The sequence below is a fragment of the Trichoderma atroviride genome, chromosome 1 (genome assembly GCF_020647795.1).
Source record: "Trichoderma atroviride chromosome 1, complete sequence".
Classification (NCBI taxonomy): domain Eukaryota; kingdom Fungi; phylum Ascomycota; class Sordariomycetes; order Hypocreales; family Hypocreaceae; genus Trichoderma; species Trichoderma atroviride.
The window spans coordinates 4,786,999-4,801,629 of NC_089400.1; the positions used below are offsets into that span (position 1 = coordinate 4,786,999).

Genomic DNA, 14,631 nt, shown 5'->3' on the forward strand with positions numbered 1-14,631 from the left:
TCGTGCTAAGGTGCGCGCTACAGCGGCTCCCCGGATAGAACGAACCGCGGAATGGTGAGAAGTGGATAAATGACGTCTGACAGTTTGAACAAGAGCGGAAAGATGCTGCTTTACACTATAAGTGATGTTGTCACTGCTTACAACTTAGCTGGATCAAAGAGAGAGTTGGCGAGACTCGTTCTGATATACCCAGGTAGCAGTAGTCGGTACAATAGGAATGAGTACTGGCAGTGGTCTCTCAGAGCATATGCATTTGAATGTGCAGCCTGCAGCTGTGTGATGTGTTATATGCTGGCACGAGTAAGTCTACTTTGCTGTGCGCCGTATATGTGCAACGATGCATGGGACATGTTACCAAGCCCAATGAAGTCGCCTCGCTTCAGCGCCTGGCCGAGAGCCTACTGCAATCAATGCCTTAGTACGGTAGCAGTGCTCTAGTCGAATGCTACTATCGAAGCAAAGGAGTGCTCGATACCTTGGGAACTACATGACAGCTCCCCGGCAGACGTGACACAGGCTGTGGCAACAAGTGCTAGCTTCAGCTACGGAGCCATCTCGAAAGCAATAAAGCATGCATCAACTTGGCCCCCAAGTGGTATTTGGCTTGTTGACACGGCCATTGAGGACGTAGCTGCAAAAGCAAAGAGAGCAGCGACAGGGTTGTCGGGCTCTGCAGGTTGCGGGGGCCGTTGCTCGAGACATGGGGCAGCAGTGCATTGCATGTTTGCCTGCGTCTGTACGAAGTACTTCATACATGCAGTATATGTGGTTTGTGGTGTCGTTTGGGCTGGGCTGCTTTGCACAAAAGCCTCTCCTTCATGCCGTACACCGGGCTGCGTAGATCGATAGCTTAGCAATCGTCGCTGTCCGCTTTGCAATGCTCTTCCAGTAGATCAATATCATTGTTAGTATTCCAGAGCAGAGGCAGTCAACAGTGCAACGACATTTTTGATATTGAGCCGATCATAGCCTTGGCTATAGCTCTCATCGTGCCGATTCACCCCTGCTTAGCTCTCGCTCTCAGCTCTCTCTCTTTTTTTTGTTTCGCTTGTCCTGCGGCTCGCTTCTCGATAGATCCATCCATCCGTCCCCACCGAGGCTGCCATGCATCAATTAAGGTCCGTATCAACCGCCATCAACGGCTAATCGCCTACTACGGAGGTACATTACTCGAGCGCCCGAATGACCTCACGCCGGGAATGCCTGCCGGATCAATACTTGCTCCGCCCGCCTAGACCCGGGACTACGGGACCGGGGCCCTTCGTTGCCTCTTTCTGTCGGCTTCTATGGCCGACCACTCACAGCACCAGTTGCGGCTTTTCCAAGGCTAGCGGAAAAAAAAAATTCGTCTCTCCACCATCTTCTTCTCGAGTATCCATCCAATTCTTTCTCTCCATATCTAAACACCTCCATCTCCTCTTTCTCGGATCGCGTGTCCTTCTTTTTCCTCTTCTCTTTTTTTCCTCATCCATTGTATACCCCCCCCAATTCACATTCGTCATGTTGGCTGCGCGATTCTCCAGAGCTGTAAGTGCTAAAAACACATGCCGAGTTAACAGCGTCCCGCATTGAATGCTTGCTAACAGCATCGCCTGAATAGCTTCCCCGAGCTACTCCCTTCGCCGCTCGCTCGGCTGCCTTTGCCAGAGCGCCAGTCGCCAAGTTTGCTCGCTATGAGTCAACAGCTGCTGAGGGCGACGGCAAGGTCCAGGGTGCCGTCATTGGTATCGATCTGGGAACCACAAACTCTGCCGTCGCCATCATGGAGGGCAAGACACCCCGCATCATTGAGAACGCAGAAGGTTAGTCACATTCTTGCTTGGCGCCGCTGGTGATCGGCTCATTCGGTCATTGATTGCATCCTCAGTCGCCTTTGCGCTTTGCTGACAACATGTTTCTCTCAATCTCTAGGTGCCCGCACCACTCCCTCAGTAGTTGCCTTTGCCGAGGATGGTGAGCGTCTGGTCGGTGTTGCTGCCAAGCGACAGGCTGTTGTCAACCCTGAGAACACTCTCTTCGCCACCAAGCGATTGATCGGTCGCAAGTTCAAGGACGCTGAGGTCCAGCGAGACATCAAGGAGGTCCCCTACAAGATTGTCCAGCACTCCAACGGCGACGCCTGGGTCTCTGCTCGTGACCAGAAGTACTCTCCCTCTCAGATTGGTGGCTTCGTCCTCAACAAGATGAAGGAGACTGCCGAGGCCTACCTGTCCAAGCCCGTCAAGAACGCCGTTGTCACCGTCCCCGCTTACTTCAATGATGCTCAGCGTCAGAGCACCAAGGATGCCGGTCAGATTGCCGGTCTCAATGTTCTCCGTGTCGTCAACGAGCCTACTGCCGCCGCCCTGGCCTACGGTCTGGAGAAGGAGGCCGACCGCGTTGTCGCCGTCTACGATCTTGGTGGTGGCACCTTTGATATCTCCATCCTCGAGATCCAGAACGGCGTCTTCGAGGTCAAGTCCACCAACGGTGACACCCACCTTGGTGGTGAGGATTTCGATATCCACCTGGTTCGCTACATGGTTGGCGAGTTCAAGAAGACTTCTGGACTCGACCTTGCTGGTGATCGCATGGCTATCCAGCGTATCCGTGAGGCTGCCGAGAAGGCCAAGATTGAGCTGTCTTCTTCTCTCCAGACCGACATCAACCTGCCTTTCATCACTGCCGACGCTTCCGGCCCCAAGCACATCAACCTGAAGCTCACTCGTGCCCAGCTCGAGAAGATGGTCGACCCCCTCATTACCCGAACCATCGAGCCCGTTCGCAAGGCCCTCAAGGACGCCGGTCTCCAGGCCAAGGACATCCAGGAGGTCATCCTGGTTGGTGGTATGACTCGTATGCCCAAGGTTGCCGAGTCCGTCAAGTCCATCTTCGGCCGTGACCCCGCCAAGTCCGTCAACCCCGATGAGGCTGTCGCCATGGGTGCTGCTATCCAGGGTGCTGTCCTCTCCGGTGAGGTCAAGGACCTCCTCCTCCTCGACGTCACCCCTCTGTCTCTCGGTATTGAGACCCTGGGCGGTGTCTTCACCCGTCTGATCAACCGAAACACCACCATCCCCACCAAGAAGTCCCAGGTCTTCTCCACTGCCGCCGACTCCCAGACTGCCGTCGAGATCAAGGTCTTCCAGGGTGAGCGTGAGCTGGTCAGGGACAACAAGCTGCTTGGAAACTTCCAGCTCGTTGGCATCCCTCCTGCCCGCCGTGGTGTTCCCCAGATCGAGGTCACCTTCGACATTGACGCCGATTCTATCGTCCACGTCCACGCCAAGGACAAGTCCACCAACATGGACCAGTCCATCACCATCGCCTCTGGATCTGGTCTGTCTGACAACGAGATTCAGCAGATGGTTGAGGACTCCGAGAAGTATGCCGAGTCTGACAAGGAGCGCAAGTCCGCCATTGAGTCCAGCAACCGCGCCGACAGCGTCCTGAACGACACTGAGCGTGCCCTGGATGAGTATGCCGAGAAGCTCGACAAGGCCGAGGCCGACGGTCTCCGTGAGAAGATTGCCTCTCTCCGCGAGTACATCACCAAGATCCAGTCCGGTGACAGCTCTGCCACCGCCGCTGAGATCAAGGAGAAGACCGACGAGCTCCAGGTCGCCTCCCTCAACCTCTTCGACAAGATGCACAAGGCCCGCAGCGAGAGCGCTTCTGAGCAGCAGTCTGGCGAGCAGTCCAACGAGGGCGAGAAGAAGGACGAGACCAAGCCTTAAGGTGGATCTTGGAGAGAGCCTGAGCGAAGAAAAAAAAATCCAATTTAAAAAAAGAAGAAATTTCTCATGTATCAAAATCACATTTACTGTTCGGATATTCAAAAGAAGCACGGGGCGCGGCATAGACCCCCCCTTCTTGTTGTATTTATGATGTACTCATATCGCGCCTAAGCTGCTATGCAACTTGATCCTATTTTCTATCTCTTTTCTTTTTCACAATGTCGTTAATACCTATTGGCTGGCGGAACAGGCGTTGGAGCATCAAAAACACTTTCCGGGAGATTCTGTCTCTTGTTATTTATTATTATCATTTCTATTTGAAGCATTGAACTATGTGCACGGTCACTTGGGAGGTGGGAGGTATGGACAAAGGGACAAACTGAAGAAAAAAAGAGAAAGAGACCCTTGGTGGGATAGGTAGTTAGATGAATAATGATTTTCTCCCCTCTATTTGTGTTTGGATGTGCTCCAGCGGCTTTGTCATATGTATACGTGATGATTTGATTCACAGCTTTCAAGCCATCCACCCCCATGACGTGTTTAGTGTATTTGTCCCATGCCAGTTGATTGAGTTTTTCTTCTGCATGTTCTTATGCTGTCCTGTAACAGTATGATCCGACATTGTCTGCACCAGCGGATCATCATACAACTCGCCCGGCAGCAAAGGTTGTAAACCACTTTCTTCATCACCAATATAAACCCTTTCGTCGTAAAGAAAAACATTGCGAATATTGGTCATTTTCCTTCTGGCATCCTTTTGAGTGCGCAAGGTGAGATAGTCCGGCGAAGAAGCCCCATCTAGCACCATCTCTGGGCATGGCGAGGTGTTGTTGTTGTTGTTGTTGGTCGGTTCGCGCTGCAACGTGACATGATGCGCGGTGGCGCGAAACGTGAAGACGACGAGGCAGAAGATTATGGACATGCAGAGGAAGATGGGAAGGATCGTGCATATGAAGTTTGTAGAGGCCATGGCGGAGAGTAGAAAGGATATGAAGATGAGAAGATAAGAAGATATGCTTCATGAACGATGAGAAGAGAAAAAACGGTAGTGTTTTGTTCATTTCTCTTTAGAGCCGGTGGATTTAATAGTAATTCAAACAAAACACAACAGTCCATGAGACAAAGTCATTGGGCGGGTCAGGAATTTAAATATTTCCCCTGTTTGCTATATTCGCTTCATCCCCCCTTCTCATTCCAGACACGCGATTTCACAACGTGACTGCCCGTGAGACAATCCAAGCTTAATTAGCATGACAATCAACTATTGAGACAAGCTCCAACATGCGTTTGGCACTGAAAAAAAAAAAAAGGCACAACGGTCATCAGTCTCTTCGGTCACCGGGTTTCTAATCCCTAGACATTGATCTTAATACAAGGGAGAATATTTTGTTAGAATTTTGTAAAGAGGTAGAACAGCTGCGTAAATCAAGTCCATCACCTCCCAAAGCCAAACCAGCCTCTCTTCTGAGCAGGTTTCTCAGCCTCGGTATCAGGGGTGGCTTGGGCATTGCCCGCTTGAGCCTCCTTTTGAGGATATTGAATGTAATTCCAGGCAACGTCGAGGAAAATGGGCTTGACGGGCATCACCTCCAGACCCGGAGGAAACTGGACAACATTATCGAGGTTAACACCGCCAAAGGGATATTCGTGCAACTTCTCGACAACAGGAGCGTGGCTTTTGTACTCCTCGCTCTGAGCCTGCATCTTCCGCAGGTTATCGACATGGACAATGGCACGGTGGCGCTGCAGCTCGCCATCAATCACTTGTTCTAGAAACTTGACGGAAGCAGGGGATATGTCAAGGCTCAAGGGGAGCTCGTCAGACGGGGCCTCTGCGTTTGGAAGTTTGGCGACGGCCTTGAAGCTGAAACTCAGAGCACGGTTGATGAGAGCCAAGGCGTTTGCTGAGTTGCCGATGATGGCGTGTGACCGGGCGACGGCGAGGTGCCTATGCGTCTTGGTTAGCAATCTGCTCAGATTTTGGTCATGTCTCCAGGGTTAATGAAACAGTACGTACTTTAATGCGATAAAGTATTGCTCATAGGCCTCAATCCGTGCAGCAAGTTCTTCATCGGCAGCCACACCAGGCAGCTCCCTGATGGACTCCAAGTTCTGCAGGATTCCATCGTAGAGAGCACCCTTCTCCTTGAGCTTGGCCAGCTTCTTGCCAGACGGCAATTCCCTCTCGTTCTTTGCTTCCTCCGATGTTGCGTCCCTCTTCTTTCTCCTTCTTAGTGAGCCATACTCCTCTGTAGCTCCATCATGAAGACCTGTAAGAACGCGGTTGCGACCGATTCTCCAGCTAATCATCTCATAGTTGACCGCCGTGCGTGTAATCTGTAACCGTTGCATTCTAGGGTCGCTTTGGCTGACACCGTCTGCCTTGATATCATCAATTGCTTGCTTTGTAGCATCAACGGCATCTTGTGTGGCTATTAGAATCTCGTCATAAGCAGCAGCTACCTCGTGGAGACCCTTGTCCTGAGATTCGGCCACAGCTTGTGAAAGCCTCTCCTTGGCCTCACTGACAGCTGCCCAAGCTGTGGCTATTTGGGCGTCTTCAATTTGGACCTGGTGGCGGCGCCAATTGAGTGTCTGAGGAGCAGTTTCGCTTCCCGCAATGTTATCTGTCGACTCTGGCTGCGCTTCGCCGAGAAGAGTGGAGTCAATCCGGTTGATTTCCTGAACTAGAGCGTCGTCTGATCGCGGAAAGGCATTCTTTGCAAGGGTAGCAGCAGAAACCGTGCGAGGTGTCTTGAGTTGATACGCAGCAAACCGGATTGACGGCTCCACGGTCTCAGAGAGCAAATCTTTGTACAGGTCGCTTTTGCTAGCGGTGGCCAGCGCATTGTAGATGACGTATGTTGTAGCGTAACTCCTCAGACACGACTCCCAGCTGTTCTTCTCAAACTGCATGGCGCCTCGGACGAGGGCCGCATATGCTTGGGCCTCGAGGACATCGATGGTGGTGGCCCCGCTGATGTCGGTCTGCGAAAGGATGCGGACAACCTGCTCGGCACTTCGAGCCGCCTTCTCGAGCCGCGAGACAATGTGGGACCGGGCACGGCCGACAATTCCCCTCTGGTCAATCGAATGGGCGGCCTTGATGCTCATTGCCTGCGCCCAGGCACGCTCGCTGGTAAGGAGAAGCACGTAGACATGTCTAGGAAGCGCGGCAAGGCCAGGTCAGCTCCACTGCAGCCACAGACGGCAAATAAGAGGCAGGGGAGGAGGAGAAAGGCAGGCAGAAGGGACAGGAGGATGATCTCATACTCATTGTTTGTCTTGACGTCCTCGGCGGTCGCTTGCTCGGCCTTGCGGAACTTGCCCCGATTCTTGGTGACGGTGCCCAGCTTCCTGCGCGAGTTGAGGAGGCGCTTGGACAGCTGGCCGTGGTAGGTGGAGTAGTCGCCGTAGAGCAGGGCCTTGTCGCGGCCCTGGATGATGAAGCTAGTGATGTCCATTGTCAGATGCGCCTCTGGTCGCTTCGGCGTCTGGCTGCGATCAGTGTCTTCTCATCCGCCTGGAGACTGAAGGTGTCTTCGCAGCGGCCAGGCTGTTCTGCAACCAGCTAGCAGCAGGTTTCGTGGCCTGGGATTGGCGGGGATGGCGGGGCAGCCTCTTTTTTTTCCCAGCGCACGAGACAAGGCTCGCAGATTCGTGGGACGGTGCTTACATAATGCTGCTCGGATGCCGATATAAAGTTTGCGGTTTAAGTTCACTAGCGGCACCTGTCCGTCGAGTGCATCTACCTTGGGCAGAGGCAGCTCGACGGCCTCGACGTCTGTACTGGTACATGCATGCAGGCAGGCTTCAAAATTTCATGTCTGCACAAGCAGCATCGCTTACAGAACACTGCATTATTATGCGCGATTTGATTTTAGAGTTTCTGGATGTCTTTTGTCGGCCTTAAGAGGTGAGCTGGTACGGGCTCATCATTGCCATTTGGAGCATTGCCTGCATCTGCGTGAGTGAAACATGGCTTTCTTTTTCATTTTGCAGATACGAGCAACGGCCAGCTCAGGCCAGGTCTTTGGGCTTGACAGAATCCTGCTTGTATAATCAATGTATGGTTCCATAAATAGACCCAGGCCAGCTATCGACACCGAAGAGGACCCCCACTATTGGATGAAGCAGGCCGGCTGAGACATCCATCCACTGCAATATTGGCGATCTTGCAATGGTCACCGATTTGTCCCCTCTCTGACTTGATCGATTACGCTGCTGCGATACATCTGGATCGGCGTCACTGTGGGGTGCACAAGAGTCTTACGATGCTTGTCTTGAACACATACGACCGTGCAGTTGTGGCAATCGATGCCAGACGGTACTATGCATGTCTCGCCTGATGGTCTCGGATCCATGTCCAGAACGGTAGTAGTATCTGTCTCGTAGAGTACTTGCCTGTGCTCGGCACCAGCAGCAATAGCAGGTGGGCGTAATACGCACATCGCCGACGTGTAGAATGTTACCAGTCCCATTGTCGTCAGCACTCGTCCAAGTTTTGCTGGGTATGATCCGACGTGGTGGTTGGCTCTCTTCATGCAAGCACGGCTTGAACGCTCCTTTGAACCGGGGTGTATGCGGCTCCATCGCCTTCAGCTCGGATGATCCGAAGCTAGCAGCCCTGTGAAGTTGTGACGGTCGCTCGCTATGATGCCGAGTACTAATACCAGTGCGCTACTGGGTAAATCGTGTCTAGTGGCCTTTTTCTCACCTTGTCTTGCTCACCAACTCTTGGAGAGTCCAACTTGATATCCCTCGCCTCGCTGTCTTGCTTTCCCCGCTTCTCCCAGGCATCCGGTCGAAGAGACAAGAGCGACAGGTCCACCTCGTATCGTCGATGGAAGCACATGCAAAATTGTAAAAAAAAGGCAGAGCGAGAATGCACTGTACCGCGTATGCACTCCGTCTGCATGTCTTATTCTTCAGCCCCCTCCATGAACGAATGGCACTTGGCAGCGGCAGCGATGGGTGTGGGTGGTTGCGTCCAATCCTCATTGTCGAGCGTCAAAAGTCGGTTGCGACTCGTGTCAGCCATGCATATGTGCGGGCAACGCGCTGGAAGACGTAGCTGTTACGAGCAAACGAGACCAAGGAAGGCAGAAAAACTGATATGATACAGCCCAATACGTTTGGACGGAGGTCGGCAATCGTCGATAGTCGCTCGGGGGATTTTGGTGCGCATCAGGCAGGGATCACAACAGCCAGGGTGGTGACCTTGCAGGACGAGATGCTGGACGTTTGCATCACGTGCCCCCATGCATCTTGGGTTGAAGGGACCATCCACAGGGCAGCGCTTCCAGGCCTCGAGGCGCTGGAGACGCATGGCTTCGGGCTTCTGGGGCACTGGAGCACTGGAGCACTGGAGCCTTCTGGAGGCGCGCCACTGGAGGGTGCACGGTCCACGGCGATCCCTGTCGCTGCAAACGGTGCTGTGCAGGTGACCTGCTTGGCTGCAGTAGCCGCTGCTTCTGCTTTTTCTCTCTCCGGCTTGCTGCCACTCATACGGCGGGCTGGCGTGGCGGTAGCTGCGGCAGTGGCAGGCAGGATTCCGTCCGTGTTTGATGCATGATGGCATCTGGGCCCGAGTTTGCTTCTCTTTTTTCAGCGGTCGATGGAGCAATCAACTTGGATGCCTCATATGGCATGCAGGCTGCAAGGTAGGGTGGCAACATGTAGTTGTATGCAGTCCTCGAATCGGCAATGCTGTAATCGCAGTGACGACTTTTAATAAAGTCAGCTGCCAAAGATGAGAAAGAGGGTATAAACTGGAGAGAGGGCCCATTTCTCCACTATGAAATCGTGATAACCAAGCCTCTCTCCGAGTTGCACATGGCAAGGCTCTACTGCAAGGCGCGGCTTGTGCAGCAACAGTGCTACTGAATACCTAGGGAACAAAAGTCAAAGAAACAGCATGCATCATCAATTAGTTACATGCGTCTAATCAACATCTCCAGCGAGGCCTTTTTGCAGCTGCTCTCGCCCTGTGCAGCAACCTCCAGCCAGCCTCTGCAAGAAAAGAGCCCACCTCCAGTTTTCTGCAGTCGATTTAGCGCCCCGCCTTGCAGACTATTTCTCGCTGCTGCAGCCACTCAGCGTGCGCCGATACCAGCTGCACGCTCTGATCAGAGGCCCGCAGCGTGCTTGACCGGCTTGACTGGCTTGACTGGCCCGCTAGGCCGCCGCCCACGACCTACTAGTAGATTCCCACTACCGCTGTGACCTGCCTGGCGACATGTCGAGAGTGCAGAATCATGACCTAGACTCACTCACAGCACGCATTCACTCACTCACTGCTCACGCCAACTCCATCGCCAGCAACGGGCTCTGTTCTTCTTTTCTTTTTCCTCTCCCTTGTCCTCCACTCTATCCCGCTCTCCCTGCCTTTCCACCGCCACCAGCCGTGTCTCTGCCGCTGTCTCAGCCGGCCGGAAGAGAAACGAAAAGGACGAGCGCGTTTGCGGCTGAGACAGAAGCCATTAACAAACGTGCATTGCGGCCTCTCCACGGCCTCTGATGCTGCTGCGGCCACCAGCTGGAGCCTTGTGCTCTATCACCATCAAGATTCCAGCCCCTTGTTGACAGCTGCTCTTACTTCTCTTCACTTCTCTTCTCTTCTACTCTTCTCCCTTTTCTTTTCTTTTCTTTTTTCCTAGTTGCTTCTCAGTGTTTCGGACCATCTATTCATTCTCCTTCTCATCCCGCATATTCGCCTCCCGCTATTTTTTCCACCCGCGCTCTATACCGAGCATAAAAATTTCCTCAGCGCCTGCCTCCCTCTTTCTTCTTTTCTTCGTCTCAACTCCATCCTCGAACAGCATTTGCTGCTCCGCATCAACTTTCTGCAACTATCGTCTGGGAGGCTTCGCTTTGCTATCATCGTTTTGACCGGCTACCAACGGCGCATTCACGCTTCATTGTAACGATACCAACCAAAGCATTTATAATACGGATACCTAGTTCTCGCTCTACGCCATCGCAAGAAAGGGGAGAGTCAAGTTCTAATCACCCCAATCCATCGTCGTTCTTGCATGCACGTTTGTGATGACGGATTAAGCCTCATCGCACATGTGGTAAAACGCCATTCTTCTGTCTCCTTAATTCTGAACTTTGCATTTGCAGGCTCACCTTGTGTAGCCTACAAGTGCCACACAATATACTACAAATGGACGCAAACGGTAATATCTGCACCTTTTCCTTAATGTTTCCTCCATTACTTTTGTTCTTCACCTTGATCTTTCATCTGTTGCCCCGCTCCCATCACTACGCCCTGCTTCAACAAGACCGTGGGCAAATCCATGCTTCTTTCTGCTCTCTTCTATCCCCACTGGCTTCGCTCAAGTTCAAGCCATGGCCTTGGATTATGCTGACTCTCTATTAGGAGGACCTTCGCAGCCCCCTGATCGTAGTTCAAATTTTGTGCCGACATGGAGTCCTGATGCGTTTCCTTTGTCAAATCTTCCGTACGAAGGGTACAACAGCTCGCAAATCACAGACAATGGACCAGGTCAGCCCATATTACCCTGGCAGCAGCTCCCCGGAGATATGCCAGGAGTCGACTCTACTTCTTTCACGGCGCTGCTCAATAGCCCCTTTGATTCATTCACCACGAGCCTGATGCCCACGGCGATTACACCAATGGCCCAGATGCCGGTCGCTCAAAATGTCATACAGAACGTCGGCCACGTCCAGGCTCCGCAGTACGGAACTGCCAATGCATATCGTCCACAAACTACTCATGTCCTGATACGCCCCAAACCCACGCCCAATATGCCCCAGGACGACGACTCAGACGATGAGGATGAGGATGAGGATGATGAGCCCGTTCCTAAGCGCAAGCGTCGGCTTCCAGCTTACTTGAGAGAAATCCAAGCTCAAGCGGCGAAGAGGCAAGCTGAGAGGTGGGCGGCTTCACAGGGTCTGGCTGCTAACCCTCAAAACTCCACTGTTGACTTGACAAATGGTATGGACCGCCTCTTGCACTAGGTACTTGGAGCTTCTCTGTTCTTTGCTAACTTTGAAACCCTTCAGTCAACGACGATGTTTCTTCGCCCGGCCCTGTTGATCCCAAAGAAGAAGAAATTTGCTATGGCATGATCAAAACCCGCGCAAATTGCAACCGAGTTCCATCTCCAAAGCCCGGCATACAGAGTATGTGGGGCGCTGGCTACCAACCCAGCATCAAGGTCGTCCTCAGGAAGAATATCGCCGACCGGAGCTCCAAGATTCCTATAATTGATTACACAAGACAAGTCATCGGCTTCGTCGACGCTTCTTCTGCTAATGCGTTGGGGCCTCTGTTGGATTTGAACCTTCGTGTCAGGACCGACGCCCGTATCCCACCACAACCTATTGCGCCTGGGCAAGAACCTGGCCAGCCTGTGTCGCGTTCCTATATCCTCGACATCGTCCTGTATGGACCTTTCAAATACGCGAGAAACGTTGGCCATTTCATGTCGCGATACGATTTAACTCTTCAACAGCCCTACATTGTTCAGAGTGGCATCAAACTGTTCAACCCGCACCACCCGGATCACTTCCAATCCCTGAAGAAACTACCTAGGGCAAATTCCAATCGTGATCTTGGCCGCTCTGGCACTGTCACCAATTCCACCCCCAGGACTGTTGAAGAAGTCCGCTCCGAGGTCATGGGAGTATTCGATTCTCTTACTAGGAATGACGAATTACCCACCATGGATCCCCCAGCTTCCATCACGACCCCCTTGCTCACCCACCAAAGGCAGGGGCTCTATTTCATGATGACCAGGGAACAGCCACGTGAGCTGCAGCTACAGGAAAAGGCCATGGTATCCTTTTGGCGGACCAAAACAAACGTGAATGGACATCAGGTGTTTCATAATGTCATCACTGGCGAGAGCCAGGCTACCGCCCCCTCGGATACTCGTGGTGGTATACTTGCCGATATGATGGGCCTTGGCAAAACGCTCAGCATCCTGTCGCTCATCTCGAGTACAGTCGAGGAAGCCCGCCAATTTCAGTATCTGTTGCCGGAGCAGCCTTCCGCTCCAGAAACTAAGCCAACAAAGGGCGACATGGATGCCTCACAGGCGCCGCTGGGCCTCACGCCGGTGGTCCGAAATACCAAGGCCACCTTGATTATATGCCCCCCTCAGTACCATTACTAATTGGGATGAGCAAATCAAGCAGCACATAGCTCCCGGTGAGCTTTCCTATCATATTTACCATGGACCCAGTCGTATCAAAGATATAGCGCGGCTCGCCTCATACGACATCGTCCTCACTACCTATGGATCTGTCTCAAACGAGCTCGGCGCTCGTCGCAAAGCCAAGAGCGGCAATTATCCGCTTGAGGAGATTGGGTGGTTTCGCATTGTTCTGGATGAGGCACACATGATTCGCGAGCAGTCCACCATGCAATTCAAGGCCATCGTTCGTCTTCAGGCCCAGCGGCGATGGGCCGTAACCGGAACTCCCGTCCAAAACCGACTGGATGATTTTGCGGCTCTCTTGTCCTTTATTCGTCTGGAACCTTTTCATCATAGAGCGAAATTTGTTCGCCACATTGTCGAGCCATTCAAAGCCTGCAATCCTGAAATTGTTCCCAAGCTTCGAATCCTCGTCGATTCAATCACTCTTCGTCGACTAAAGGACAAGATTGATTTACCCTCTCGAGAAGATCTCATTGTCAAACTTGATTTCAGCCCAGAGGAGCGGGGCGTATACGATCTCTTTGCAAGGAATGCGCAGGACAGGGTCAAAGTCTTGGCTGGAAATCTCACCTCTGGGGCTCTTGGCGGGAATACCTACATTCATATCCTAAAAGCCATTCTTCGCCTCCGCTTGCTTTGTGCGCACGGCAAAGATCTACTTAATGAAGATGACCTGGCAACCCTGCGAGGTATGTCGGCAGAGATGGCCATTGATATTGACGAGGATGACGACAAGGTGGATGGTCTTTTACTTTCTCACCAGAAAGCACATGAAATGTTTACCTTGATGCAAGACACCAACAACGACTCGTGCATCCAGTGCAACAAGAAAATCTCCTCTCAAGAGACACAGGCGGTAGAGGCAGAGAACGAAAACGATACCCTAGGATACATGACGTCTTGCTTTCATGTTGTTTGCCCATCATGCATAAAAGCCTTTAAGCAGCGGTTTAAAGCTGCCTATGCACCTGGTCAAACTTTTGCCCCTTGCATCGTTTGTAGCGCCCAAATCCCGTTTGGATTCGTTGATATCTGCAGATCAGACGTGGAAGGTGAACATGAAGGCAATCTCAAAGCCAAGAACAATAAAGCAAAGCCAAGCAGCAAAGCACTGGACAAATATGATGGACCCCATACCAAGACAAAGGCTCTCCTCGAAGACCTTCTCAAGTCCAGAGCTGCAAGTGAAGCCAACCCTCATGAACCTCCTTTCAAGTCTGTTGTCTTTTCCGGTTGGACCTCACACTTGGACCTCATCGAGCTGGCGCTCAACGAGGCCAATATCTCATTTACTAGATTGGATGGTAGCATGACCCGGCAAGCACGCACAGCGGCAATGGATAGCTTCCGTGAAGACAATAGCATCCATGTCATACTTGTCTCTATCATGGCCGGTGGACTGGGTCTGAATCTGACTGCTGCCAACAACGTGTACGTGATGGAGCCGCAGTACAACCCTGCAGCCGAAGCCCAGGCGGTTGATCGTGTACACCGCCTTGGCCAAAAGCGACCTGTGCGCACCATCCGGTACATTATGCGCAACAGTTTCGAAGAAAAGATGCTTGAGCTGCAAGAAAAGAAGGTGAAGCTGGCCAGCCTCAGCATGGACGGCCAGAACAAAGCGCTTGACAAGGCAGAGGCTGCGAGACAGAAGCTCATGGATCTTCGCAGTCTTTTCAAATGATGAGACTGTGATTTATCACGACTCTCATAACGAAGTA

The 14,631-nt window shown here is 52.4% G+C and overlaps 6 protein-coding genes across 6 annotated transcripts; 3 read left to right on the forward strand and 3 right to left on the reverse strand.

Annotated features, from left to right (window-relative positions):
• Positions 1-1,315: 1,315 nt before the first annotated feature.
• Positions 1,316-4,170, forward strand: TrAtP1_001729 (uncharacterized protein). The gene is made up of 3 exons (XM_014085857.2): positions 1,316-1,527; positions 1,601-1,802; positions 1,912-4,170. The coding sequence occupies exons 1-3, from the start codon at positions 1,501-1,503 to the stop codon at positions 3,714-3,716; spliced, it is 2,034 nt and encodes a 677-aa protein (XP_013941332.1). The 5' UTR covers positions 1,316-1,500; the 3' UTR covers positions 3,717-4,170.
• Positions 4,171-4,230: 60 nt separating this feature from the next.
• TrAtP1_001730 (uncharacterized protein) lies at positions 4,231-4,686 on the reverse strand (the record flags this gene model as incomplete). The annotated part of the gene is made up of 1 exon (XM_014085856.2): positions 4,231-4,686. The coding sequence occupies one exon, from the start codon at positions 4,684-4,686 to the stop codon at positions 4,231-4,233; it is 456 nt and encodes a 151-aa protein (XP_013941331.2).
• A 144-nt stretch (positions 4,687-4,830) lies between these two features.
• TrAtP1_001731 (uncharacterized protein) lies at positions 4,831-7,630 on the reverse strand. Its single transcript, XM_014085178.2, has 3 exons — positions 6,990-7,630; positions 5,734-6,879; positions 4,831-5,664 (listed from the first exon to the last, which is right to left on the reverse strand). Exons 1-3 carry the CDS (start codon positions 7,178-7,180, stop codon positions 5,151-5,153), a joined length of 1,851 nt encoding a protein of 616 aa, XP_013940653.2. The 5' UTR covers positions 7,181-7,630; the 3' UTR covers positions 4,831-5,150.
• A 1,273-nt stretch (positions 7,631-8,903) lies between these two features.
• TrAtP1_001732 (uncharacterized protein) lies at positions 8,904-9,224 on the reverse strand (the record flags this gene model as incomplete). Its single annotated transcript, XM_066111125.1, has 1 exon — positions 8,904-9,224. The coding sequence occupies one exon, from the start codon at positions 9,222-9,224 to the stop codon at positions 8,904-8,906; it is 321 nt and encodes a 106-aa protein (XP_065967198.1).
• Positions 9,225-10,884: 1,660 nt separating this feature from the next.
• Positions 10,885-12,865, forward strand: TrAtP1_001733 (uncharacterized protein; the record flags this gene model as incomplete). The annotated part of the gene is made up of 3 exons (XM_014085855.2): positions 10,885-10,897; positions 11,101-11,682; positions 11,751-12,865. 3 exons carry the CDS (start codon positions 10,885-10,887, stop codon positions 12,863-12,865), a joined length of 1,710 nt encoding a protein of 569 aa, XP_013941330.2.
• A 226-nt stretch (positions 12,866-13,091) lies between these two features.
• Positions 13,092-14,594, forward strand: TrAtP1_001734 (uncharacterized protein; the record flags this gene model as incomplete). The annotated part of the gene is made up of 1 exon (XM_066111126.1): positions 13,092-14,594. One exon carries the CDS (start codon positions 13,092-13,094, stop codon positions 14,592-14,594), a length of 1,503 nt encoding a protein of 500 aa, XP_065967199.1.
• Between the last annotated feature and the right edge of the window lie 37 nt (positions 14,595-14,631).

Excerpts from the sequence above, each read along its gene's own strand:
- TrAtP1_001729 (XM_014085857.2), top strand. The coding sequence starts at position 1,501 with ATGTTGGCTGCGCGATTCTCCAGAGCT. Across the intron at positions 1,528-1,600 it reads CTGCGCGATTCTCCAGAGCT|CTTCCCCGAGCTACTCCCTT; the intron begins GTAAGTGCTAAA and ends TCGCCTGAATAG. Across the intron at positions 1,803-1,911 it reads CATCATTGAGAACGCAGAAG|GTGCCCGCACCACTCCCTCA; the intron begins GTTAGTCACATT and ends CTCAATCTCTAG.
- TrAtP1_001731 (XM_014085178.2), bottom strand. The coding sequence starts at position 7,180 with ATGGACATCACTAGCTTCATCATCCAGGGCCGCGACAAGGCCCTGCTC. Across the intron at positions 6,880-6,989 it reads GACGTCAAGACAAACAATGA|ACATGTCTACGTGCTTCTCC; the intron begins GTATGAGATCAT and ends CGCGCTTCCTAG. Across the intron at positions 5,665-5,733 it reads CAATACTTTATCGCATTAAA|GCACCTCGCCGTCGCCCGGT; the intron begins GTACGTACTGTT and ends CAAGACGCATAG.